The sequence below is a fragment of the Engystomops pustulosus genome, chromosome 6, assembly GCF_040894005.1.
Source record: "Engystomops pustulosus chromosome 6, aEngPut4.maternal, whole genome shotgun sequence".
Lineage (NCBI taxonomy): Eukaryota > Metazoa > Chordata > Amphibia > Anura > Leptodactylidae > Engystomops > Engystomops pustulosus.
The window spans coordinates 17,040,317-17,066,609 of NC_092416.1; the positions used below are offsets into that span (position 1 = coordinate 17,040,317).

Here is a 26,293-nt window from a genome sequence, read left to right on the forward strand (position 1 = left end):
TTCTTGGAGAATGGAGGACGTGTCCCTTCTGCTGCTTTCAATCTGTGGTTTCAGGACTTTTGGAGGACCTTCAAAGGTCCTAAAATGGCGCTTGTGTACATGTGCATTGAAAGCAGGAACAGATGTACAAGGATTTCATGGGTGAAGGTCCTTCTCAGTATAAAATCTGGTGGGTGGCCATGTGCCCCCTAGAAGGTGTGTCCACTACTGAAAGTATTGCACCTGGTTTAATTGCACCTGCTGCAACTTTTTTGCAAAGTATCAGCCCACAGAAGCCAATGAAAATCATGAACCTGTTCAACATTTGCAGTGACTTAAAATGGACAAGTCCCCAAAAATCCCCCCCCCCTCCCCCAAAATATAAATTTCATAACAAGAGAAATCAGAATTTCCAGTTTTACATTTTATTTTTGGCCCATCCTAGTGCATCATGCGGCGGTCGTTGCCCTTGCATTGCTGGAGTATGCTAAAACATAAAAGGACCAGCAGGAACAATGACAGGCCCAGAACAATGGACTCGGGGATAGAATAATATTGGGGTGCTGAGGATCCGTCAATGTTAGCGAATATCACATGGAAGCGGCCCACCATCCTGTGCTCCACGTAACACCTGTAGATTCCCTCATCCGATTTATTGAGGAGGGGAATAAACAAGGATCCACCGCCGGTCTTCTTGTCCAGGACGTATGACGCGTTGTTCATCATCTGATGTAAGTGCATGAAAGACGTGTTTCCATGTTTCCAAGACACGGGCCTGTAGATAAAAACATAGGAGGCTGTGGATACATGTATGTGTAAGGTTTGATCCGGAGGACCCCCAACGGGTATTACAGGACGAGGTCCAAATCAATAAATCTTAAAGGGAACCTGTCACCAGGAAGTGGCCTCATAAACCAATACCAGTTTGTTGTGAGGCAGCTTAACACATTTAAGATCATGTTTCTTTCGTGGTTCAATGTGATGGCATCATCCAGAAAATGAGTTTTCAAGTCAGATGTAAAATGATTACATAAAGTCATGGAGGCGGAGACTTTAGTCCTGAAGTCAAGATCTTTCAACCTCAGAACCTTCTCTGCTGTGATTCATATCATGCATTGGACTTCAGGAGATCTGGATAGTGATGTTTCTTGATGTATGACCATTAATGCAGTGTCAGGGGCTTTCTGAAGAAGAGTGAGCTTGACTTCAGAGTCAAATTCTCCCCCTCCTTGACTTTATACAAGCATTTCACATCTCTTTTCAAAGTGGATTTTCTGCATGATGCCACCACGCCAAATCACGAAAGAGACGTATTCTCAAAGGTGTTCAGCTGCTTGATCAATCTACTTGTTTTGGTTTATTAGGTCAATTTCTGCTGACAGGTTCCCTTTAAGGTATCAGTGCACTGTGCAATAGACACACACAATAGTATCTTGAAAGACTTCTGCTTTATTGAGACAATATAATTCTTCTTATGTGGTCAAGAACAAGGAACCAGTTAATCTTAGACATTACAGAATAAAAGTGGTTACGTCTATTATTGGCGGATAGCCCAGACATATTATTGCCTACGTTACATTATTTGTTCTCGTATTGTGCTGATTACTGCACGTTCTAGGCTTCGTCCTCATTTATATGGAGGGAAGATAAATCTGAAGCAGACAACATGGCTGTAAAGCAAAGAAGATAAAATGGAAGAATGGAAGGTCCTACCCGACCTTTAGTAATAGCCACAGTCACCCAATGTTGGTTCCTGTTCATGATCATGAAACTCTGACCTCTCATGGCTTTTTCCAAGCTATGGAGAGATCAGCTGGACAACCTGGGAAAACCATCAAGTTATCCCTCTGAGGATCCAACCTAAACCAGTGGTAAGATGCCTCCTTCTTCCTTGACCTGGTCAGGAGCACTATCCATGAATGAATGCCTCTTACCGACCCTTGCCCTTTGGGGAGCTACCTGATCAAATTCCATTGACCTTGGTTGTGGATGTCCAAGTCCTGGATTTACAGAAGCTTAGTCAGAAGAGTCACCAACCATTAACCAAACCCAATGATTTTTGCATGCCCAAAGGCTACCTAATGTGTATGACTACCAATTTGGTTCATTTAGATATTTTGGTAAATAAAGATCAGGCTGTTGGACATGTCTGATCATTTTAGCTACCAGAGGAGTCTACTTACTTGTAGATTGAAGACGATGGACACTGTAACAAGATGTCCGCATGGAGATAAGTCTGATAGTTGACCAACACGATGGCGAGGTTCTCGTCCTCCATAGATGAAGTCTCAGTACAAGCTTCATGACACATCTCTATCCTCAACTCCGGAGCATGACTGAATTGAGCCTGACCGTGATTGACAAGTCCACATGGTCGGGGGTCCTCTTTGACTGTTACATTTTTACTGATCTCCATGTAGCAGAATCCAACCTTCTTTCTTTCACCCAGTGTTCCACACCGATCACAAGTTTGCCAGCTACTCCATACTGTGAACACCTCCGCAGTTCCCACCGGTCCGAGATCTATGCTCGTGTTTGGCAGGACTTTGTTTCCCAAAACCACATGTGAGATGTAAATGTTCTCAGAATCCTGAAAATCAAGTTCGTAATAAGCCAAATAATTCCCCTTCTCCCTACAAGTGTAGATTCCCGTGTCCTGGATCCTCGGAGACAGAAGTTTGAGATTTCCAGCTACAATCTCAGATCTTGACATTAAATTCAAGATCTTGTGCTGTTTTTGGAGGTTGACATCGTTATCCTCAGGGACTGAGCCTTTACTTTTTAGAAAAGTCACCGGACGAGCATGAGGCTGGGAGGTGTCAAGATATTGCCAATACACAGCAGCGTTTTTAGGCTGGTCTTCACATTTTAGAGTTATGGGATTGTGGGACGCCAAAGCAGTTGTACAAGGTTGATGAATCGGACAAGACAAGGTCGTGGAGTCTTCATTCTTGGTGGATGTTGTGGCATGAACTAGGATTCCGAAAAAGAAAGAGAGGGACACCAGGATCATTGATCTGATCGATAGATATCTCCACCATGTGCCAGACTGACTCTCTACTCTTCCAGAGATGATACAGAATGAGCAAGGTCATAGAACACTGGAATTCCCTCGGAATGTTGGAGTATTGCATAATGTAGGCAATGTCTGGTCCCAAGGCCATTTGTGATACTGATGACCCTTACTCACCATTGAAGGAACCCAGAACCCAGGAATCGTACTGGGATGTAAGGAACCAGGAGCTTCACATCAAGAGGCTTTCAACACCAGAACTAGGAACTTTAAGTATCACTCAGTCAGTCACTAGGTTCTCACTCAAAGTCATTGCCTTGGTCATGACTTGGACCAGCCCTTTTGGAGCCTAGATGTTCCACGATGGTTGATCACTGTCCCTCTATCTCTTGGGACACAGCTTGCTCTTCTGTCCTACACATCCTAGTGGGTTAGAAACATTGGACACTCAACAATCTGTCTGCCCAGATTACACAATTGCCTTATTAAGCCCTTATAAACCAATAACAATAAGTAGACGGCCCCCAGTGTATATGCGGAGCTCAGGTACAGCCAATGCCTCAGTCAAATAACCAATAAAGATCCCGGCACTCACAATTTGCTTCAGCTTGCGTTTTAATGGTAAGATATAACTTACAGCATGTTACTACAGGGACAGAAGGGAACGCGATTTCTGCTCGTATGTCGAGCCTTCCTCAACCATATATATATAGTTATATCTTACCATTAAAACGCAAGCTGAAGAAAATTGCAAATGCCGGGATCTTTATTGCTTATAAACCAATAGTCTCATGGCCACGGTGACCATATGTATCAGGAAATCGCAAGCTTCTGTCCCAATTCCCACCACTCTATTGCCTTTAATAGTTTATAATCACAATCTATCCCTAGGATAGATTATAAGTGCATGAAATGACCAAGATGACAGAAAACCCCCATTAATCTTGATGAGATTGTAAAGAAAAAAAAATCCTGGATTAGACAATTGGCACCAGAGAAGGGTCGGACTTTGCACTTTATTGCTGCCAAGTCTGAAGCTTAATAACTTATAATAAACAAATCTCCAACTTTACCATATAACCTTTGTCTGGATGTATCTTGATTTGGAAGATTTCTGCTTGCTGTCAGTGATTGGTAAAATACTACAGAAATTTTAATGAGGACCTAACATATCAATTTGCGCCCCTAAACCAACTGTAGGTCTGTAAGGACCTGTGGTTCAGGGCCCAAATCGACATTTATGAAGACAGCAAATGCCGCGATGCGGCAGGTCAAGCCGAGATAAAACCCCATCTTCATTGCACGTGCGCCGGATTCACTTGCCTGAACGCACAGGCGTCGAGGGAACGAGGGATGAATATAAATGTTTTTTTTTTTTCAAGGCTCCACATAAAAATTCTTACAGGAAGATTTGGGACACTAAACCACAGGCCCATATGTGTCCCAAATCCCCCTGACAGGTTCCCTTTAAAACAGTAGAAGGTTCGTAGGTTAAACCCATCAGCAGCAGAAATCTCTCTACTGTTCTGTTTGTTACAATGTATCAGTTTGGGGTCTAGGCTACAATTGTAACAAGTTTCAACTTATTGATATAAACAAAAATGTTTCTATTTCCTGACCACAAGATATTTTAGAGAGATATTATTTATTATTTTTAAGTTTTTACAATATTTTATTTGTTTTAGAATCACTAGTCTATTCCATTAGGCCCAGATCCAGCACAGAGACCAGGGAGATGCATCTGCTTGGAGCAAATCCATTGGACGAGGTAAAGAATAGACAAGTCCAGTTATCAATATGGGGGAGGGGGTGAAGGGACAATGTCACCTGTGAAGATCACATTAGAGGACAATGCAGGACACAGACACAACAGGAGGGAGGAAGGAGAAACAAACAAATCCGACAAGAGGCGAGAACAAACATCTACAAGAGCCACAGATAAAGGCAAGAGATAAATGATGGGACAGAGGAGGTCAGAGACACAAGAAGTGATAAGGGGCAGGAGAGGGAGAGCAGGTACAGAGGAGTCACCTGAGAGGTGAAGTCATAAGGGGCAGGAGAGCAGGACAACAACCCCCATACAGAGGAGTAACCTGAGAGGTGTATGTGGAGTAGTGGACCCTCTGGGTCAGGGCAGGTGTATGTCTTGTTGTGGACCCCCTGGGTAAGGACAGGTGTATGAGGGCAGGACTCTCTCTGGGTCAGGACAGGTGTATGTCTTGTTGTGGACCCCCTGGGTCAGGACAGGTGTATGTCTTGTAGTGGACCCCCTGGGTCAGGACAGGTGTATGTCTTGTAGTGGACCCTCTGGGTCAGGACAGGTGTATGTCTTGTAGTGGACCCTCTGGGTCAGGACAGGTCTGTGTCTTGTAGTGGACCCTCGGGGTCAGGACAGGTGTATGTGGAGTAGTGGACCCTCTGGGTCAGGGCAGGTGTATGTCTTGTTGTGGACCCCCTGGGTAAGGACAGGTGTATGAGGGCAGGACTCTCTCTGGGTCAGGACAGGTGTATGTCTTGTTGTGGACCCCCTGGGTCAGGACAGGTGTATGTCTTGTAGTGGACCCCCTGGGTCAGGACAGGTGTATGTCTTGTAGTGGACCCTCTGGGTCAGGACAGGTGTATGTCTTGTAGTGGACCCTCTGGGTCAGGACAGGTCTGTGTCTTGTAGTGGACCCTCGGGGTCAGGACAGGTGTATGTGGAGTAGTGGACCCTCTGGGTCAGGGCAGGTGTATGTCTTGTTGTGGACCCCCTGGGTAAGGACAGGTGTATGAGGGCAGGACTCTCTCTGGGTCAGGACAGGTGTATGTCTTGTTGTGGACCCCCTGGGTCAGGACAGGTGTATGTCTTGTAGTGGACCCCCTGGGTCAGGACAGGTGTATGTCTTGTAGTGGACCCTCTGGGTCAGGACAGGTGTGTGTCTTGTAGTGGACCCTCTGGGTCAGGACAGGTGTATGTCTTGTAGTGGACCCTCTGGGTCAGGACAGGTCTGTGTCTTGTAGTGGACCCTCGGGGTCAGGACAGGTGTATGTCTTGTAGTGGACCCTCTGGGTCAGGACAGGTGTGTGTCTTGTAGTGGACCCTCTGGGTCAGGACAGGTGTATGTCTTGTAGTGGACCCTCTGGGTCAGGACAGGTCTGTGTCTTGTAGTGGACCTTCTGGGTCAGGACAGGTGTATGTCTTGTAGTGGACTCTCTGGGTCAGGACAGGTTTGTGTCTTGTAGTGGACCCTCTGGGTCAGGGCAGGTGTATGTCTTGTAGTGGACCCCCTGGGTCAGGACAGGTGTATGTCTTGTAGTGGACCCTCTGGGTCAGGACAGGTGTGTGTCTTGTAGTGGACTCTCTGGGTCAGGACAGGTGTGTGTCTTGTAGTGGACCCTCTGGGTCAGGACAGGTGTATGTCTTGTAGTGGACCCTCTGGGTCAGGACAGGTCTGTGTCTTGTAGTGGACCTTCTGGGTCAGGACAGGTGTATGTCTTGTAGTGGACTCTCTGGGTCAGGACAGGTGTGTGTCTTGTAGTGGACCCTCTGGGTCAGGACAGGTGTATGTCTTGTAGTGGACCCTCTGGGTCAGGACAGGTCTGTGTCTTGTAGTGGACCTTCTGGGTCAGGACAGGTGTATGTCTTGTAGTGGACCCTCTGGGTCAGGACAGGTGTGTGTCTTGTAGTGGACCCTCTGGGTCAGGACAGGTGTAGGTCTTGTTGTGGACCCTCTGGGTCAGGACAGGTGTAGGTCTTGTTGTGGACCCTCTGGGTCAGGACAGGTGTATGTCTTGTAGTGGACCCTCTGGGTCAGGACAGGTGTATGTCTTGTAGTGGACCCTCTGGGTCAGGACAGGTGTGTGTCTTGTAGTGGACCCTCTGGGTCAGGACAGGTGTATGTCTTGTAGTGGACCCTCTGGGTCAGGACAGGTGTGTGTCTTGTAGTGGACCCTCTGGGTCAGGACAGGTGTAGGTCTTGTAGTGGACTCTCTGGGTCAGGACAGGTGTGTGTCTTGTAGTGGACCCTCTGGGTCAGGACAGGTGTGTGTCTTGTAGTGGACCCTCTGGGTCAGGACAGGTGTAGGTCTTGTAGTGGACTCTCTGGGTCAGGACAGGTGTGTGTCTTATAGTGGACCCCCTGGGTCAGGACAGGTGTATGGGGGCAGGACTCTCTCTGGGTCAGGGCAGGTGTAATTCTTGTAGTGGACCCTCTAGGTCAGGACTTGTTCCGGGTCCTTCCGCCGGACACTGAGCCCCTCCCCCCTCTCCTGTACACAGTGCCGGGGGCGGGGCTGTACCTGGGCTGTACCATTCCCTCTCCCGGGAGGGGCGTGTCCCTCCTCTTCCTTGTTCCCTCACTTTCCCTGGGGCAGGTGCTGCTGAGCGGACGTCGCTCCGGTGTTGGTTCCCCCTGTCGGGCGCTCGGGTGGTCCCGCTGGTTCCGGAGGTTCGGGCGGGAGGAGATGATGGAGCGCGGCTCCGGGCTCTCGGTTCTCCTGGTTCTGCTCGTCCTGTCAGGTAAGAGGAGGCGGCGGGAGGGGAAATGGCGGCCGCACCTGCGGAGACTGCGAGGCCGCGCACAGCAGTGTATACACAGGGGAGAAACCGCACAGTGTGAACTACACCGGGGAATAGTCATTATACACAACTTATTACACGACTTCTAACTTGTTGTATGAGGGGCGGGGCCTAATGCCCAGGTCATTGTACGTCACTCTCATTAGCATATACAATTTATTACATGTTACATGACGTGGTGTATAATTATTACACAGGGGTATTATATACAATGTATCACATGACACGGGGGGGATATTATTATATACAGTGTATCACATGACACACGGGGGGATATTATTATATACAATGTATCACATGACACGGGGGGATATTATTATATACAGTGTATCACATGACACGGGGGGGATATTATTATATACAATGTATCACATGACACGGGGGGGATATTATTATATACAATGTATCACATGACACGGGGGGGATATTATTATATACAATGTATCACATGACACGGGGGGGATATTATTATATACAATGTATCACATGACACACGGGGGGATATTATTATATACAATGTATCACATGACACGGGGGGATATTATTATATACAGTGTATCACATGACACACGGGGGGATATTATATACAGTGTATCACATGACACGGGGGGGATATTATTATATACAATGTATCACATGACACGGGGGGGATATTATTATATACAATGTATCACATGACACGGGGGGGATATTATTATATACAATGTATCACATGACACGGGGGGGATATTATTATATACAATGTATCACATGACACAACTTATCACAGCGCTGGAGGATATTTAAAGGGTATGTCCACTTTCAGCACATAATTTGATGTAGTTTGTGTAATGACAAGCTGTACAATTCTAAAATACACATCCTCACTGTTTTTTAGATCTCTGCTTGCTGTATTTCTTTAACCCCTTTGCGTCAGTGTTTTTCCGTTCATTTTTTCGCACTCCACCTTTAAAAATCAATAACTTTTTAAGTTTCCCTGTACAGGTCTGTGTGAGGGCACATTTTTTTTTGTGTAACAAAGTTTCTTCTCAGTGAGGTTACTTATTATTCTCTGCCGTGTACTGGGAAGCTGGAAAACATTCCAAATTGGTGAAAAACGCATTTGCGTCACTTTCTTGTGGCCCCAGTTTTTATGACTTTCCCTGCGTTCCCCAAAAAAACTTATTTATTCTTTGCGTTGTTATGATCATGGAAATACCAAATTTATACAGGTTTTATCGTGTTTTAATACAATTTCATAAATTAAAACAATGGGGCTCATTTACTAAGCGACCGCGATTCCGTTGGGTTTCCCAAATATTCCGATTTTGCCCCGGGACTATGTCGCACGCGATCGGATTGTGGGGCATCGCCGCCGGCTTGCATGCGACAGAAATCGGGGGCGGGGCCGTCGGACAATTTGATGGATTCGGACAAACCGCGGAATTTAAAAACGGAATTGTGTCGCAAGATCAAGCACTTACATGCACCGGGAAGAAGATGGTGAACTCCGGCAGACCTAAGCGCAGGAGGGACAGATGCAGGAACTCGGGCGCACGATCTTAGTGAATCGCGGCAGACCCGAAGTCTGACAACGCACCGCGGGATCGGGACTGGACCGGGTAAGTAAATCTGCCCCCATGTGTACGATAAAATGAGCTTCACCATCTTCTGGCACTAATTACTTTTTGTGGTGCTGGGGGAGGGGTCATTGAGCCGACGCTCTCAGCGCTTCCGTTGTGAGGACTGTGTGACCTTTTCATCACTTTGTTACATTTTTTTTATGCTATGTAAAATGCTATAAAATTTGTTTTTCAGATATTTGGGCGCCATTTTCCCTTATGGTATCACCGTCGGCAATAACCATTTTTATATTTTGACAGGGCAATACCTAAAGTGTTTGTGATTTTTACTGTTTATTTAGTTTTATATAATTTTTCTAGGGAAAGGGGGGTGATTAGAATTTTTTGTTAACTTTTTTATTTAAATTTTTCAATTTTTTTGGACCATTTGGGGAACTTTAACCCTAGATGGTCTGATCATTCCTACCATTTACTGTGATACTACTGTACTGCAGCATATGGAATATTTACATAGGCTTCACTTCAATGCAACACTGGCCACTGGATACTTCCTGTAGATAAACGCCATCACATCACATGACCAGGGATATAACATGCTGTGCACCTGTGTGACATCACGTGACCATGGATATATAACGAGCCGTGCACCTGTGTGACATCACATGACCAGAGAAATAATGAGCCGTGCACCCATGTGACATTACAAAACCAGGGATATAACGAGTTGTGCACCTGTGTGACATCACATGACCAGGGATATAACGAGCCATGCACCTGTGTGACATCACATGACCAGGGATATAACGAGCCGTGCACCTGTGTGACATCACATGACCAGGGATATAACGAGCCGTGCACCTGTGTGACATCACATGACCAGGGATATAACGAGCCGTGCACCTGTGTGACATCACATGACCAGGGATATAATGAGCCGTGCACCTGTGTGATATCACATGACCAGGGATATAACGAGCCATGCACCTGTGTGACATCACATGTACAGGGATATAACAAGCCTTGCACCTGTGTGACATCACATGACCAGGGATATAACAGTCCTGCACCCCCCTGGTTTCGTGTTGAGGGGGAGGGGTGGGATCCTGCGCTGGAGGTCGCTGGTGTCCTGCGCTCTGCATGGGGTCAGGAATGGGAGCAGCACAAGTACAATAACAAGCACTGGGAGCCCTCCTCACCCTCCGGTGTACTCTGCTGCCACCACCAGGACAGTCTCATGTACTGCGCCCTGGATGATACTCGGTGCTGGGTAATAACTTTGTATAATTCTCCTCCTTGTGTTTGCAGGTGGTGGCAGCGCCATGTTGGTCACTGTGAAGAATCCCTTCAACGTGGTCATCTTATTCCAGCCAATCACGCTGCAGTGCAACTATGACACCAGCTCGCTGACGCCCCCTATCGTCACATGGAAGTTCAAGTCGTTCTGCAGGGATCGGATCTCGGACGCCTTCAGCCCGTCCAGTGTAGACTCCACCACCAGCGGGCTGATGCAGCAGGCCGGGTATAACCCGTATGTGGAGTGTCCTGACACCAGCCGCACCGTGCGCATCGTGGCCACCAAGCAGAGCAACACGGTCACCCTGGGGCAATACTACCAGGGCAGGAAGATCACCATCAATAACAGTACGTGCTGCCTTATACACTGCTAGGGGGCGCTAGTCACTGCTTACAGTAGTCACTGACTAATCGCTATGCGTTGTAGTGGATTATGCTACCCACTGGCATCATAGAGCGCAACAATGTATCCAGGGGATTATTACACCATTTTACAGAACTACTGACTGGTCTTCACTTTGACAGCTCTCAGTCCTGACACTCGCTTTCCTTTCCCTTCACAGATGCAGATCTCACCTTTGATCAGACGGCCTGGGGTGACAGCGGAGTCTATTACTGTACAGTGTTCTCAGCGCAGGACCTGAGCGGGAATAATGAGGCCTACGCAGAGCTGTTGGTATTGGGTAAGGATATCATCATGGCCATACACAGTGACTGCACCAGCAGCAGAATAGTGAGTGCAGCTCTGGGGTATAATACAGGATGTAACTCAGGATCAGTACAGGATAAGTAATGTCATGTATGTACACAGTGACTGCACCAGCAGCAGAATAGTGAGTGCAGCTCTGGAGTATAATACAGGATGTAACTCAGGATCAGTACAGGATAAGTAACGTCATGTATGTACACAGTGACTGGACCAGCAGCAGAATAGTGAGTGCAGCTCTGGGGTATAATACAGGATGTAACTCGGGATCAGTACAGGATAAGTAATGTCATGTATGTACACAGTGACTGCACCAGCAGCAGAATAGTGAGTGCAGCTCTGGGGTATAATACAGGATGTAACTCAGGATCAGTACAGGATAAGTAATGTCATGTATGTACACAGTGACTGCACCAGCAGCAGAATAGTGAGTGCAGCTCTGGAGTATAATACAGGATGTAACTCAGGATCAGTACAGGATAAGTAACGTCATGTATGTACACAGTGACTGCACCAGCAGCAGAATAGTGAGTGCAGCTCTGGGGTATAATACAGGATGTAACTCAGGATCAGTACAGGATAAGTAATGTCATGTATGTACACAGTGACTGCACCAGCAGCAGAATAGTGAGTGCAGCTCTGTGGTATAATACAGGATGTAACTCAGGATCAGTACAGGATAAGTAATGTCATGTATGTACACAGTGACTGCACCAGCAGCAGAATAGTGAGTGCAGCTCTGTGGTATAATACAGGATGTAACTCAGGATCAGTACAGGATAAGTAATGTCATGTATGTACAGTGACTGCACCAGCAGCAGAATAGTGAGTGCAGCTCTGGGGTATAATACAGGATGTAACTCAGGATCAGTACAGGATAAGTAATGTCATGTATGTACACAGTGACTGCACCAGCAGCAGAATAGTGAGTGCAGCTCTGGGGTATAATACAGGATGTAACTCAGGATCAGTACAGGATAAGTAATGTCATGTATGTACACAGTGACTGCACCAGCAGCAGAATAGTGAGTGCAGCTCTGGAGTATAATACAGGATGTAACTCAGGATCAGTACAGGATAAGTAATGTCATGTATGTACACAGTGACTGCACCAGCAGCAGAATAGTGAGTGCAGCTCTGGAGTATAATACAGGATGTAACTCAGGATCAGTACAGGATAAGTAATGTCATGTATGTACACAGTGACTGCACCAGCAGCAGAATAGTGAGTGCAGCTGATAAGTAATGTCGTGTATGATGGTGTGGAGGAAGATGTGATGTATTCATAGTATTACATTACCTGTTACTACAGACTCCCAATCGTTGTACATTACTCTGTATACTGGTGACTTCTCTCCTCTCTGTAGTGTATAGCGTTGTATACATAGGTACACAGGGCGGTGTAATGCTTGGTGTGTGCCGCCATCTAGTGATGTAGTTAAGAGATGCACAATGTGTGTGATAACTCTACGGTTATTGGATTTCTATCTGTCGGGGCAGCAGATGCTTTATCCTCCATTACTATTTTTCAGGAGTATTTTTAGCTGAGGAGGAGTAATACAAATAACTCCCTGGCATATAAAGTGTTAATGGACATTTTGTCAAAGAAAATAGTGGTTTCTCTGTTTAACACCTGCCGATGGCTGAGACTTCCGACCCCAATGTTATTTTTCTGACTTGATTTTAACCTGAGACACAAGCTAGCACAACGTGTGCATGTCTGTCTCTGTCTGTGTCCTGCTGTTCCTGTATACAGATGGGATCTAGTGATCTTATGGTAACTGTTACCAGTGATCTGTATACACAGAGCTGCAGAGATGATGCTTGGAGAATCCCTGTGATGTCATCAGTGATGTCAGAGGGCCCCCCTGCAGGGACAGCGTTATGTATGAGTGCAATATTCAGGGGCTACTGTGACATGGGACATGAATCTGCTGCAGCTTCTGGCAGAGGAGAGAAAAGTCTTATGCAGAATTTTACACGTGAGGCTTTTCTTAAGTTGTAGAATTTCTTGTACAAGCGTCTATCGCTAAAGTGAGTGTAACTCACAATCGCTGCTAAAATATGTCCCTGCTTTGTTTCTGTACACAACCTCTATAGGGGGAGGTGAGAGGGGCATCTGTGGGGGTAGTATGTATTATGTTTTTATGTTTTGTACTGCTACTTGTATATATATCCTCCTACATGACAAGAGCTTTAAGGGGTCCTCCAAGACCCCTCCTCTTAGCATTCCTCCTCTTTTAGGATGCCACATGAATTGGTGGGGGTCTTCTATTTCTGGCACGGCTCCACCATGACCCCACCCCGGCCTATCCTGCAGGACAGCATGCACAGTGTAATATTCCGGATCTCTCCTAGACTGCAGCCCCAGGCGTCACATATACACACTATACATTATCTTATAGAGTTGCCCTTCCTCTTTGGATTAGTTACAGCTTTGTTCATCCTGAGCTCCCTGGTTCATCTACTTGCAGTAAAGACTGGCATGGCACTCCAGTAGTGAGGGGGAGCAGTCGGCTCAGGCTTGTGTGGATATTGGGGGGAGTTGTGGTACTCGCTAGCGCCCTCTGCCTCTGGAGAACACACACCGGAGTACAAATCTCTATTTAGTAACTCTTGTCTCTTTTGTCCTCTAGGTAAAACATCAGAGGGCTCTGAACTATTACCAGGCTTTCAGATAGATGACATGGAAGGTAACCGCTCCATCCATGATCAGTCCTAAACTAGTCTCTCGGTGGGTATGGGTTAAAGGGGCGGGCTGGTCGTCTGGTGGCTTCTTGTTACTGATGGCTGAGCATCCGGGTGGGTCATTTGTATCAGATTGGTGCAGACCCCACAGTGATCGGCCGCCCTGAGCTTCCTCTAGTTCTGGTGACCCAAGCATTGTATAGCGGCTGTGCACAGGTCATGGACTGAAGCATCATGGGTGGCAAAGGGAACTCACAACAGTCTGATACTGGTGACCTGCATGGAGGACGGGTATCAAAACTGGACAGAGACCAGACATGCCCCTTTAACTTCCTGCCCCCTAAGTAGTACAGGCCTTATGTGCAGGTCTATATATAAGGTTTGGGGGTCACCTCCCTTCTCTGATTGCTGCCGGGGCGAGAGGATACGACAGAGCAACAAAACAGAGCCAAGTTTGGGCCTTTTTGAGTCGCTGTGATTTGTTATCTGCTACGTCGTGCTTCCTCCTCGTCCCGGCAGCGGATCTGTCCTGCGCTTTTGTATGGTGGCGAGGGCTATACATGGAGAGCGGTGCCGGGTGTGAGGGAGGGCTACCGGCTCCTTACAGAGGATACAGCGCCGGATCACTACTATATATTGTGTATATATATATATAGCGCTGGGGACACACAGGGATCTTCTCTTATCCTCCTGCTATACGACATCTTCTCTGCTTTGCATATTTTGGGGTCTTGATGCTTTTAGGCGTAATGAAGAGAGGGGATAGATGTCACGTCTGTACAGGAGATATATAGGGGGTCTGCAGTGTATATGCCCCTATATGTAATTCACTATTCTCAGAGAATCTGCACAATCCAATTGTAACTACTTGTAAAAGTGCAATTCAGATCAAACAGGTTTGCGGTTTCCTTAAAGGGGTTGGTCCATGACTTAAAGCTTTTCCAAAGGATACAGTGTGATGATTGGTCGGGGTATCTACTCAAGTCAATGGGAGCAATATAAATATTATTGTTCCACTCTTTACAAACGTCTCTGTAACTTTAATTACAATATATCCAATATATCTGACATGGGACAACCCCTTTATGTGAATATTCTCTTATTGAACTCCACCGGTTCCCCAAAATGTCAGCGGGCACAGTGGAGGGAGCATAGAGCTTTCTAGAATCTATTTTAGCAAAATCTCTGTGGCTGGTGGTAGTCATTTCATAGTTTTTAGAAGCCGCTTCCTTTTCCCAGTGCTGCTCGTACAGCTGACTGTTTGTTACAATGTGTCACTGAGCGATCCAGGACAGGATATGGATTCAACTGTTGTTTTGCCTCCTGATACATTGTAACAATCTCTCTCAGCGGGGTGTAGCTGGACTAAATAGGAATGTATTATCCGCTGGCAGCAAGCAGAGGTCTTGGCTGTGGTGAGTAGCTGAGACACAGTGTTGGATGTGTGATGGCGGGGAGCAGCGTCCGTCCTGTCACCGCTGCCGTCCTGACCTTTTCTAATGAGCCTCCTGACCTTTTCTCCTGTGACACCGGTGTCTCTTCTTGTGTCTTTCAGATTGGCTTTTCGTGATTCTTGTTATTCTCGGTGGATTGTTCGTCGTTCTCCTGATTGGGATCTGCTGGTGCCAGTGCTGCCCGCACACCTGCTGCTGCTACCTGCGCTGCCCGTGCTGCCCCGAGAAGTGCTGCTGCCCCCGAGCCTGTACGTCTATGGCAGATAACTGCATCTATATGTCCCCCGGGCAATATCTGCCATGATCTATATGTACCCCCTGTCCTGTGTCTGATCTCTAGGCATCCGATGACTGAGACCCCCTGCGATCACAGTAATAGGGGCTGCAAGTCCCTTGGGGGTGCGGGCGTGCCTGCTCTAACTACTACCTTCGATGGCTCTCCTGTACATATCCTCTAATCTAATGGCTCTCTTAAGATGAGCCCTATAGACCTGACATTCAAATCATGTATCCTATAGCAATTGTAGCTTCATATTCTGATGCAGAGATCCAAACCCACACAAATCTAAAGTAAAATTATTAAAAAAAATAGATCCTTATGCAGCCACCACTAGATGGAGCTCACTGGATGTGCAATTCACAAATCTGTATTCAGAGAGCTCCCTCTAGTGGTGGCCGTCCATTGTGATTCTCCCACACTAATGACCGGTCTCTTTATATCTACGCAGTGTATGAAGCCGGGAAGGCAGCCACCGCTGGTGTACCCAGCATGTATGCTCCCAGCGTCTATGCTCCCTCTATGTACTCCCACCCGAGCCAGGTGAAGGTGCCCCCGCCGGGATCTGTGGTGAAGATGTACAACGGCTATGATTATGACGCAGCGAGCTCTGGTGAGTGACCTAAACACATTACATTGTCTTAGGATTCGGCTTCCGGTACTCACACGAGCAGCAGTGAGGCTGATTTTGCTTTCTTCTCCTTGCAGTGGGAGGACACAGCTCTCAGGTTCCTCTTATTCGGGACACGGATGCCCCGGTGTCAGGTGCGTATCTTCTATGTCATGGTTCTGCTTATTAGTGCACACTGGATGCGATTATATTGTCCTCTCTCCTCCTCCTTCCAGTCCGCAGCGGTTACCGCATACAAGCCAACCAGCAGGACGACTCCATGAGGGTCCTCTACTACATGGAGAAAGAACTGGCCAACTTTGATCCAACCAGACCCGGACCTCAGAACAACAGGTTTGAAAATGGTGAGTGAGGAGTTCAGATAATCTACCCGGTAACAGACTACAAGCCACACTGCGTGTAGTCTGTTACCATAGTCGCACTCCCCTATTGTTGTTAATGACAATATCTCATGCTTTGTATCGCGTGCAGCCACGGTGATGAGCGAGGTGAGCTCCCTCCACGAGGACGACCCCAGAAACAACCTGCGCAACGATCTTGGCCGGTTACGTAACCAAGCTATGACCCCCATCCAGGACATGGAGATGGAAAGTCTCCACGATGGCGGCTACAGATACCCGCCTCCGCCGCGCTCCCAGAACTACCACGATGACGCCTACCCCTACGAGCGGAGAGCTCGCACTCGCTCCGTGGACGGCTTGGATGACCTGGACAGAAGAGATCGATACCGCGACCCTCCCGACAGCCGGAGCCGAGGAAGACGCAACTCTGACGATGACAACAGCAGCAGAGGCTACGGCAGAGGCCGAGACGGACGCTCTCCTGACCCCCGGGATGACTATTATGGAGGTAAAAGGAGCAGGAGCAGAGACGATCTCCGTGACCCCGACCGCTCCCGCCAGGAGCCGGAATACGATGACCGATTCCTACAAGACGCCCTGAGGAGGAAGCAGCAGCAGAGGGCGGGCAGCCGCGACGGCTTAGATAGCATCGCCAACTCCAACCGCTCAGACGGCAGAAGAAACCGGCGCGATGATGACGACGACTTCCCTCCACCGCCTCCTCCGTATACGGAAACCGAATCCGTGTCTTCCAGAGGGAAGAAGCTGAAGAAGGTCAGTGAGGTCACATCCAGCGACTCCTCCTAGGGTCATCTAAGGTCATGCAGAAGGGCTCCACTCCTGTCCATAGGCTGCAGTACCGCTCACCGCCATGGACAGGGGTGGCGCTGCTCACGATTTGATCATCCTCTTCTTCTTTTCAGGGTGAAGCTTTGAGCCGGGAGAGTCTCATCGTATGAACATCAGACTGAGATCAAGACCAAACATTTTTTGTTTTTAAATTTTTTCTTTTTGGCCATAAATTGTATAATTTGTGCTGACGGCGGGGGGATGACGCGGGGAGTTTGTGCCGGAGGCGTTGGGGTTTTTCCACTGTAACATAGAGGATCCCTTGTAGGACAGGGTCTCTCCTTTTATATAGCAGATTATTGTGTCATTTTATAATGTGATGATTTTTCAGGGCTTTTTTATATAAATCTGTAAATTTTTTAATTTGTGTCTAATGTTTTTGCAGTGAAGGCAGGAAATTTTAGCGAGATAATAGATGTTATTGGCCATAAAATGGCGCCACCCCTGTCTACAGGTTGTGTGCGGTATTGCAGCTCTGTCCTGTACACATCAATTCAGCTGCTGACACAACCCATAGACGGGGGTCCCCAGCAGCACAGAGTATTTCAGGACGGGAATCTGGGACCAGAGCTCCGAAGGGTTTTCCCCGCATTTAAATCGAACAATTCCTTAAAACGCTGTAAAGAGCCGTGCCCACAGCAGCACAGAGGACTCCAGGAGAAGATGTGACTGGACATGCTGCACTTGGCAGGCCCCACAGCAGCACAGAGGGTTTTATACTAGGCTTATCTGGGAGGATTGTGTCACTTCTGTGCTGTAAATGTCTGATGTATTTTATAGAATATTTTACTGTGTTTTAATTTTTCTGATTTTTCATTTTTTTATGTGACCCACTAGGAGGTTAAAATGATGCTCCTTGTCATCATTAGGCGATGCTGCCACCTGTGGTCACATGATGAGGGCAGCCAATCACTGGCACCCATGGCTTCATTCCACATCTGCCATTGGTCTGGCTGGTCATGTGATTTGCTCTTTTTCGTGATGGGGTCCACCTGTATTTATTTTTTGTATGTACAGATTCTTTTGTTTCTTTTAATGGGAAAATCTCACTATTAGCCGTGACCTTGTCACATGACCTGCATCTCCTCTGTTGCACTAGTCTGGACGTCTAGTACATCCTCCTTGTATAATACTGTAGTGCCTTACTGAGAGGCCTTACTACTGCTGTGAGTGATCTTAGTAAAACTGAATAAAGTTTTGCATTTTTGTATTATTTTCTCTCTCCTGTGCTTTACTCCAGAGCTGCACTCACTATTCTGCTGCTGGTGCAGTCACTGTGTACATACATGACATTACTTATCCTGTACTGATCCTGAGTTACATCCTGTATTATACTCCAGAGCTGCACTCACTATTCTGCTGCTGGTGCAGTCACTATGTACATACATGACATTACTTATCCTGTATTATACCCCAGAGCTGCACTCACTATTCTGCTGCTGGTGCAGACACTGTGTACATACATGACATTACTTATCCTGTACTGATCCTGAGTAACATCCTGTATTATACTCCAGAGCTGCACTCACTATTCTGCTGCTGGTGCAGTCACTGTGTACATACATGACATTACTTATCCTGTACTGATCCTGAGTTACATCCTGTATTATACTCCAGAGCTGCACTCACTATACTGCTGCTGGTGCAGTCACTGTGTACATACATGACATTACTTATCCTGTACTGATCCTGAGTTACATCCTGTATTATACTCCAGAGCTGCACTCACTATTCTGCTGCTGGTGCAGTCACTATGTACATACATGACATTACTTATCCTGTATTATACCCCAGAGCTGCACTCACTATTCTGCTGCTGGTGCAGACACTGTGTACATACATGACATTACTTATCCTGTACTGATCCTGAGTTACATCCTGTATTATACTCCAGAGCTGCACTCACTATTCTGCTGCTGGTGCAGTCACTGTGTACATACATGACATTACTTATCCTGTACTGATCCTGAGTTACATCCTGTATTATACACCAGAGCTGCACTCACTATTCTGCTGCTGGTGCAGACACTGTGTACATACATGACATTACTTATCCTGTACTGATCCTGAGTTACATCCTGTATTATACTCCAGAGCTGCACTCACTATTCTGCTGCTGGTGCAGTCACTGTGTACATACATGACATTACTTATCCTGTACTGATCCTGAGTTACATCCTGTATTATACACCAGAGCTGCACTCACTATTCTGCTGCTGGTGCAGTCACTGTGTACATACATGACATTACTTATCCTGTACTGATCCTGAGTTACATCCTGTATTATACTCCAGAGCTGCACTCACTATTCTGCTGCTGGTGCAGTCACTGTGTACATACATGACATTACTTATCCTGTACTGATCCTGAGTTACATCCTGTATTATACTCCAGAGCTGCACTCACTATTCTGCTGCTGGTGCAGTCACTATGTACATACATGACATTACTTATCCTGTATTATACCCCAGAGCTGCACTCACTATTCTGCTGCTGGTGCAGACACTGTGTACATACATGACATTACTTATCCTGTACTGATCCTGAGTTACATCCTGTATTATACACCAGAGCTGCACTCACTATTCTGCTGCTGGTGCAGTCACTGTGTACATACATGACATTACTTATCCTGTACTGATCCTGAGTTACATCCTGTATTATACTCCAGAGCTGCACTCACTATTCTGCTGCTGGTGCAGTCACTGTGTACATACATGACATTACTTATCCTGTACTGATCCTGAGTTACATCCTGTATTATACTCCAGAGCTGCACTCACTATCCTGCTGCTGGTGCAGTCACTATGTACATACATGACATTACTTATCCTGTATTATACCCCAGAGCTGCACTCACTATTCTGCTGCTGGTGCAGACACTGTGTACATACATGACATTACTTATCCTGTACTGATCCTGAGTTACATCCTGTATTATACACCAGAGCTGCACTCACTATTCTGCTGCTGGTGCAGTCACTGTGTACATACATGACATTACTTATCCTGTACTGATCCTGAGTTACATCCTGTATTATACTCCAGAGCTGCACTCACTATTCTGCTGCTGGTGCAGTCACTGTGTACATACATGACATTACTTATCCTGTACTGATCCTGAGTTACATCCTGTATTATACCCCAGAGCTGCACTCACTATTCTGCTGCTGGTGCAGTCACTGTGTACATACATGACATTACTTATCCTGTACTGATCCTGAGTTACATCCTGTATTATACTCCAGAGCTGCACTCACTATTCTGCTGCTGGTGCAGTCACTATGTACATACATGACATTACTTATCCTGTATTATACCCCAGAGCTGCACTCACTATTCTGCTGCTGGTGCAGTCACTGTGTACATACATGACATTACTTATCCTGTACTGATCCTGAGTTACATCCTGTATTATACCCCAGAGCTGCACTCACTATTCTGCTGCTGGTGCAGACACTGTGTACATACATGACATTACTTATCCTGTACTGATCCTGAGTTACATCCTGTATTATACACCAGAGCTGCACTCACTATTCTGCTGCTGGTGCAGTCACTGTGTACATACATGACATTACTTATCCTGTACTGATCCTGAGTTACATCCTGTATTATACCCCAGAGCTGCACTCACTATTCTGCTGCTGGTGCAGTCACTATGTACATACATGACATTACTTATCCTGTACTGACCCTGAGTTACATCCTGTATTATACCCCAGAGCTGCACTCACTATTCTGCTGCTGGTGCAGTCACTGTGTACATACATGACATTACTTATCCTGTACTGATCCTGAGTTACATCCTGCATTATACCCCAGAGCTGCACTCACTATTCTGCTGCTGGTGCAGTCACTGTGTACATACATGACATTACTTATCCTGTACTGATCCTGAGTTACATCCTGTATTATACCCCAGAGCTGCACTCACTATTCTGATTGTTCTTATTCTGCCTCTGGGCTTGTCGCTCCTGGGACAGAACCATCCAAGCCCCCAATGGTGAGGCCCACTAGTCCCCCTGGATATGAGCGGAGCACTCTCCTCCTCTGGGCTCATGTCTCTTCATACCTCCGCAGGTTTCCTCAGACCTGACCCTCAAGTCGGCTGAGAATGTTTTCCTTCTGCACCTCTTCATCTGTGTCCTGAGCAGAGAAGCAGAAAGCAACACAAGGACACGTGTCCAATCATTACTAGTAACTGGGGCGCTCAGAGGAAAAACTATCAGTACTAGAGCAATTCCTTACTGTGTGCACTTTGCCGTGTATTGTGCAGGGGGCGCCAGATTCATACAACTGGCGCTTTGTCTTCATGAATCTGGCGCCCCCTGCACTGCACCTGCAGAATGCACCATTTATTTTTCATGCACTTCGTTCATGCTGCAGAATTGAATCAGTAATAAATGCTTTTCTCCTCTGACGTCCATCACTCGGGGTCAGCGGCATCAGAGCTGCAGGGCCGGGTGTGTAGTTCTTAAGAGTCTCTGCAGTTGTTTCCCTCTGGTGCTAAATAGTCACCCTGAAAGGAAGAGAATATTGTCTGGTCCCCCAACTTTACTAATATGCAAAGAGCAGTCTCCTCTCCCCTCAGCAGACCTCTTCCTCTCCCCTCAGCAGACCTCTTCCTCTCCCCTCAGCAGACCTCTTCCTCTCCCCTCAGCAGACCTCTCCCTCTCCCCTCAGCAGACCTCTCCCTCTCCCCTCAGCAGACCTCTCCCTCTCCCCTCAGCAGACCTCTCCCTCTCCCATCAGCAGACCTCTCCCTCTCCTCTCAGCAGACCTCTCCCTCTCCTCTCAGCAGACCTCTCTCTTCCCCTCAGCAGTCCTCTCTCTTCCCCTCAGCAGTCCTATTCACTTAGCAGACCTCGTCTCAACAGACTTCTCCTCTAGCCTCAACATTCTTCTCCTCTACCCTCAGCAGACTTCTCCCCTCGTCTCAGCAGTCCTCTCTTCTCCCCCCAACAGTCCTCTCTTCTCCCCCCATTAGACCTCTCCTCTCCCCTCTGCAGTTCTCTCCCCTCAGCAGTCCTCTCCTATTTCCTCAGCAGTCCTCTCCTATTTCCTCAGCAGTCCTCTCCTATTTCCTCAGCAGTCCTCTCCTATCTCCTCAGCAGTCCTCTCCCCTCCCCTCAGCAGTCCTTTCCCACTCAGCAGACCTCTCCTATCTTCTCAGAATTCCTCTCTTCTCCCCTCAGCATTCCTCTCTTCTCCCCTCAGCATTCCTCTCTTCTCCCCTCAGCATTCCTCTCTTCTCCCCACAGCATTCCTCTCTTCTCCCCTCAGCATTCCTCTCTTCTCCCCACAGCATTCCTCTCTTCTCCCCACAGCATTCCTCTCTTCTCCCCACAGCATTCCTCTCTTCTCCCCTCAGCATTCCTCTCTTCTCCCCTCAGCATTCCTCTCTTCTCCCCACAGCATTCCTCTCTTCTCCCCACAGCAGACCTCTCTTCTCCCCTCAGCATTCCTCTCTTCTCCCCACAGCAGACCTCTCTTCTCCCCTCAGCATTCCTCTCTTCTCCCCACAGCATTCCTCTCTTCTCCCCTCAGCATTCCTCTCTTCTCCCCTCAGCATTCCTCTCTTCTCCCCTCAGCATTCCTCTCTTCTCCCCACAGCAGACCTCTCTTCTCCCCACAGCAGACCTCTCTTCTCCCCACAGCATTCCTCTCTTCTCCCCACAGCAGACCTCTCTTCTCCCCACAGCAGACCTCTCTTCTCCCCACAGCAGACCTCTCTTCTCCCCTCAGCATTCCTCTCTTCTCCCCACAGCATTCCTCTCTTCTCCCCACAGCAGACCTCTCTTCTCCCCACAGCAGACCTCTCTTCTCCCCACAGCAGACCTCTCTTCTCCCCTCAGCATTCCTCTCTTCTCCCCTCAGCATTCCTCTCTTCTCCCCTCAGCATTCCTCTCTTCTCCCCTCAGCATTCCTCTCTTCTCCCCTCAGCATTCCTCTCTTCTCCCCTCAGCATTCCTCTCTTCTCCCCACAGCAGACCTCTCTTCTCCCCACAGCAGACCTCTCTTCTCCCCACAGCAGACCTCTCTTCTCCCCACAGCAGACCTCTCTTCTCCCCACAGCAGACCTCTCTTCTCCCCACAGCAGACCTCTCTTCTCCCCACAGCAGACCTCTCCTCTGCCCTCAGCAGTCCTCTCTTTTCCCCTCAGCAGACCTCTCCCCTCAACAAACTTCTCCCCTTGTCTCAGCAGTCCTCTCCTTTTGTCTCAGCAGTCCTCTCCCCTCGTCTCAGCAGTCCTCTCCCCTCTGCAGTCCACTTTTTCCCCCTCAGTAGACCTCTCCTCTCTGCAGTTCTCTCCTCTCCCCTCAACAATCCTCTCTTTTCCCCTCAGCAGTCCTCTCCTCTCAGCAGACCTCTCCCCTCAACAAACTTCTCCCCTTGTCTCAGCAGTCCTCTCCCCTCGTCTCAGCAGTCCTCTCCCCTTGTCTCAGCAGTCCACTTTTTTCCCCTCAGTAGACCTCTCCTCTCTGCAATTCTCTCCTCTCCCCTCAACAATCCTCTCTTCTCCCCTCAGCAGTCTTCTATCCTCCCCTCAGCAGTCTTCTATCCTCCCCTCAGCAGTCTTCTATCTTCCCCTCAGCAGTCTTCTATCCTCCCCTCAGCAGTCTTCTATCCTCCCCTCAGCAGTCTTCTATCCTCCCCTCAGCAGTCTTCTATCCTCCCCTCAGCAGTCTTCTATCCTCCCCTCAGCAGTCTTCTATCCTCCCCTCAGCAGTCCTCTCCCCCACTTAGCAGTCCTTTCTCCCCTCCCCTCAGCAGACCTTTCCCCTCGGCAGACCTCTCTTCTCCCCTCGGCAGACCTCTCTTCTCCCCTCGGCAGACCTCTCTTCTCCCTTCGGCAGACCTTTCTTCTCCCCTCGGCAGACCTTTCTTCTCCCCTCGGCAGACCTCTCTTCTCCCCTCGGCAGACCTCTCTTCTCCCCTCGGCAGACCTTTCTTCTCCCCTCGGCAGACCTCTCTTCTCCCCTCGGCAGACCTCTCTTCTCCCCTCGGCAGACCTCTCTTCTCCCCTCGGCAGACCTCTCTTCTCCCCTCGGCAGACCTCTCTTCTCCCCTCGGCAGACCTTTCTTCTCCCCTCGGCAGACCTTTCTTCTCCCCTCGGCAGACCTTTCTTCTCCCCTCGGCAGACCTCTCTTCTCCCCTCGGCAGACCTCTCTTCTCCCCTCGGCAGACCTCTCTTCTCCCCTCGGCAGACCTCTCTTCTCCCCTCGGCAGACCTCTCTTCTCCCCTCGGCAGACCTCGCTTCTCCCCTCGGCAGACCTCGCTTCTCCCCTCGGCAGACCTCTCTTCTCCCCTCGGCAGACCTCTCTTCTCCCCTCGGCAGACCTTTCTTCTCCCCTCGGCAGACCTTTCTTCTCCCCTCGGCAGACCTCTCTTCTCCCCTCGGCAGACCTCTCTTCTCCCCTCGGCACTCGGCAGACCTCTCTTCTCCCCTCGGCAGACCTCTCTTCTCCCCTCGGCAGACCTCTCTTCTCCCCTCGGCAGACCTCTCTTCTCCCCTCGGCAGACCTCTCTTCTCCCCTCGGCAGACCTCTCTTCTCCCCTCGGCAGACCTCTCTTCTCCCCTCGGCAGACCTTTCTTCTCCCCTCGGCAGACCTTTCTTCTCCCCTCGGCAGACCTCTCTTCTCCCCTCGGCAGACCTCTCTTCTCCCCTCGGCAGACCTCTCTTCTCCCCTCGGCAGACCTCTCTTCTCCCCTCGGCAGACCTCTCTTCTCCCCTCGGCAGACCTCTCTTCTCCCCTCGGCAGACCTCGCTTCTCCCCTCGGCAGACCTCTCGCTTCCTCGCAGCAGTCCTTTGCCCTCCTCGCAGCAGTCCTCTCCACTCAGCAGACTTCTCCTCTACCCTCAGCAGTCCTCTATCCTCCGCTCAGCAGTCCTCTCCCCCCAGCAGACCAGTCCTCTCCCCCCAGCAGTCCTCACTATGCTCTTAAATGCCTGCAAGCACCAGTCCTCCCTTCCAATCCTGGAGTAATCACCAGTGACCCATCCATGCTGCTGCTAAGATACTGAGCCAATTATTTAAATGTGGGGCTCCCCTTTAAAGGTGAAATTTTCTTAATATTTGAGTTCTTACTTCCCATTGCCTTATTATCTTGCCCCCTCTTCTCTGGGGGTCCTCAGAGCTGAGGTGTAGGGGGTGTGTGTAGGGTCATTACTGTCGGTGTCTCCTCTCTGTTGCTGTGACCCTTCCCCTCTCCTGTATGGTGCAGGCGCAGCTCTGCACGTAGCTCAGGGAGGTTTACGAGGGCTGCACCCAGCACCCAGGGGAGGTGTGTACAGGACGTCATGTAAGCAGGGAAAGACTATGAATCCCAGCATAACCTGACGGCTGCGGGTTATCGGGGGCATGCTGGGAGTTGTAGTCTGCCTCTGTGTATGGCCATGAGCAGGTCCTGGTTACTACTAGTCAGGATCACAATCAGGGGACATTGATGTTCCTAATATAGCAGAGGGGTTACAGCTCAGTCTGTGTCCTGCAGGGCAGGTGTCTTCTGTATTATACACCAGACTACCGGCACCCATCATCGCATTGAACCTGTGATATGGTGGAACGTATACAGCGCTGCTGCCTCGGAAAGCAAAAATCGGAATAAAAAGTCATCGAAATGTTGAACTGTCCCCAAAATGGTAGCAACAGGTCCGTACAGAGAAGTATGAAAAGTTACGGGTGTAAGATTGTACCAACCCAAGGAATAAGGGGAAGGTGCCATCTGGACCTCACATTGAAGACCGTAAACACGAAGCCCCAATGAAAATGTATATTTTGTCAATTTCACCACATTTGGAATTTTTTCTAGCTTCCGGTACATGGCACAGACTATTACAAGGCAAAATGCATTTACCTGGCAGATAATAAGCCTCATACGTCTCTCTACACTGACAAATCAAACAACGTGTGGAAGGACGGGAGGGAAAAACG

General features: G+C 48.4%; 2 protein-coding genes across 3 annotated transcripts; one reads left to right on the forward strand and one right to left on the reverse strand.

The window, feature by feature from the left end:
• Window positions 1-388: 388 nt before the first annotated feature.
• On the reverse strand, window positions 389-3,076 carry FAM187B (family with sequence similarity 187 member B). The gene is made up of 2 exons (XM_072113128.1): window positions 2,163-3,076; window positions 389-754 (listed from the first exon to the last, which is right to left on the reverse strand). The coding sequence occupies exons 1-2, from the start codon at window positions 2,990-2,992 to the stop codon at window positions 421-423; spliced, it is 1,164 nt and encodes a 387-aa protein (XP_071969229.1). The 5' UTR covers window positions 2,993-3,076; the 3' UTR covers window positions 389-420.
• Window positions 3,077-7,304: 4,228 nt separating this feature from the next.
• Window positions 7,305-18,564, forward strand: LSR (lipolysis stimulated lipoprotein receptor). Of its 2 annotated transcripts, XM_072155042.1 has the most exons (10): window positions 7,305-7,490; window positions 10,418-10,753; window positions 10,969-11,088; window positions 13,748-13,804; window positions 15,355-15,501; window positions 15,982-16,143; window positions 16,239-16,295; window positions 16,377-16,505; window positions 16,633-17,276; window positions 17,426-18,564. In XM_072155042.1, exons 1-10 carry the CDS (start codon window positions 7,436-7,438, stop codon window positions 17,459-17,461), a joined length of 1,743 nt encoding a protein of 580 aa, XP_072011143.1. In that variant the 5' UTR covers window positions 7,305-7,435; the 3' UTR covers window positions 17,462-18,564. The 2 variants fall into 2 exon arrangements, with proteins under 2 accessions (XP_072011143.1, XP_072011144.1); XM_072155043.1 differs by lacking the exon at window positions 13,748-13,804 and having other exon boundaries at window positions 7,306-7,490.
• Window positions 18,565-26,293: the final 7,729 nt, after the last annotated feature.

Excerpts from the sequence above, each read along its gene's own strand:
- FAM187B (XM_072113128.1), bottom strand. The coding sequence starts at position 2,992 with ATGATCCTGGTGTCCCTCTCTTTCTTTTTCGGAATCCTAGTTCATGCC. Across the intron at positions 755-2,162 it reads CCATCGTCTTCAATCTACAA|GCCCGTGTCTTGGAAACATG; the intron begins GTAAGTAGACTC and ends TTTTATCTACAG.
- LSR (XM_072155042.1), top strand. The coding sequence starts at position 7,436 with ATGATGGAGCGCGGCTCCGGGCTCTCGGTTCTCCTGGTTCTGCTCGTC. Across the intron at positions 7,491-10,417 it reads GGTTCTGCTCGTCCTGTCAG|GTGGTGGCAGCGCCATGTTG; the intron begins GTAAGAGGAGGC and ends TTGTGTTTGCAG. Across the intron at positions 17,277-17,425 it reads GAGGGAAGAAGCTGAAGAAG|GGTGAAGCTTTGAGCCGGGA; the intron begins GTCAGTGAGGTC and ends TCTTCTTTTCAG.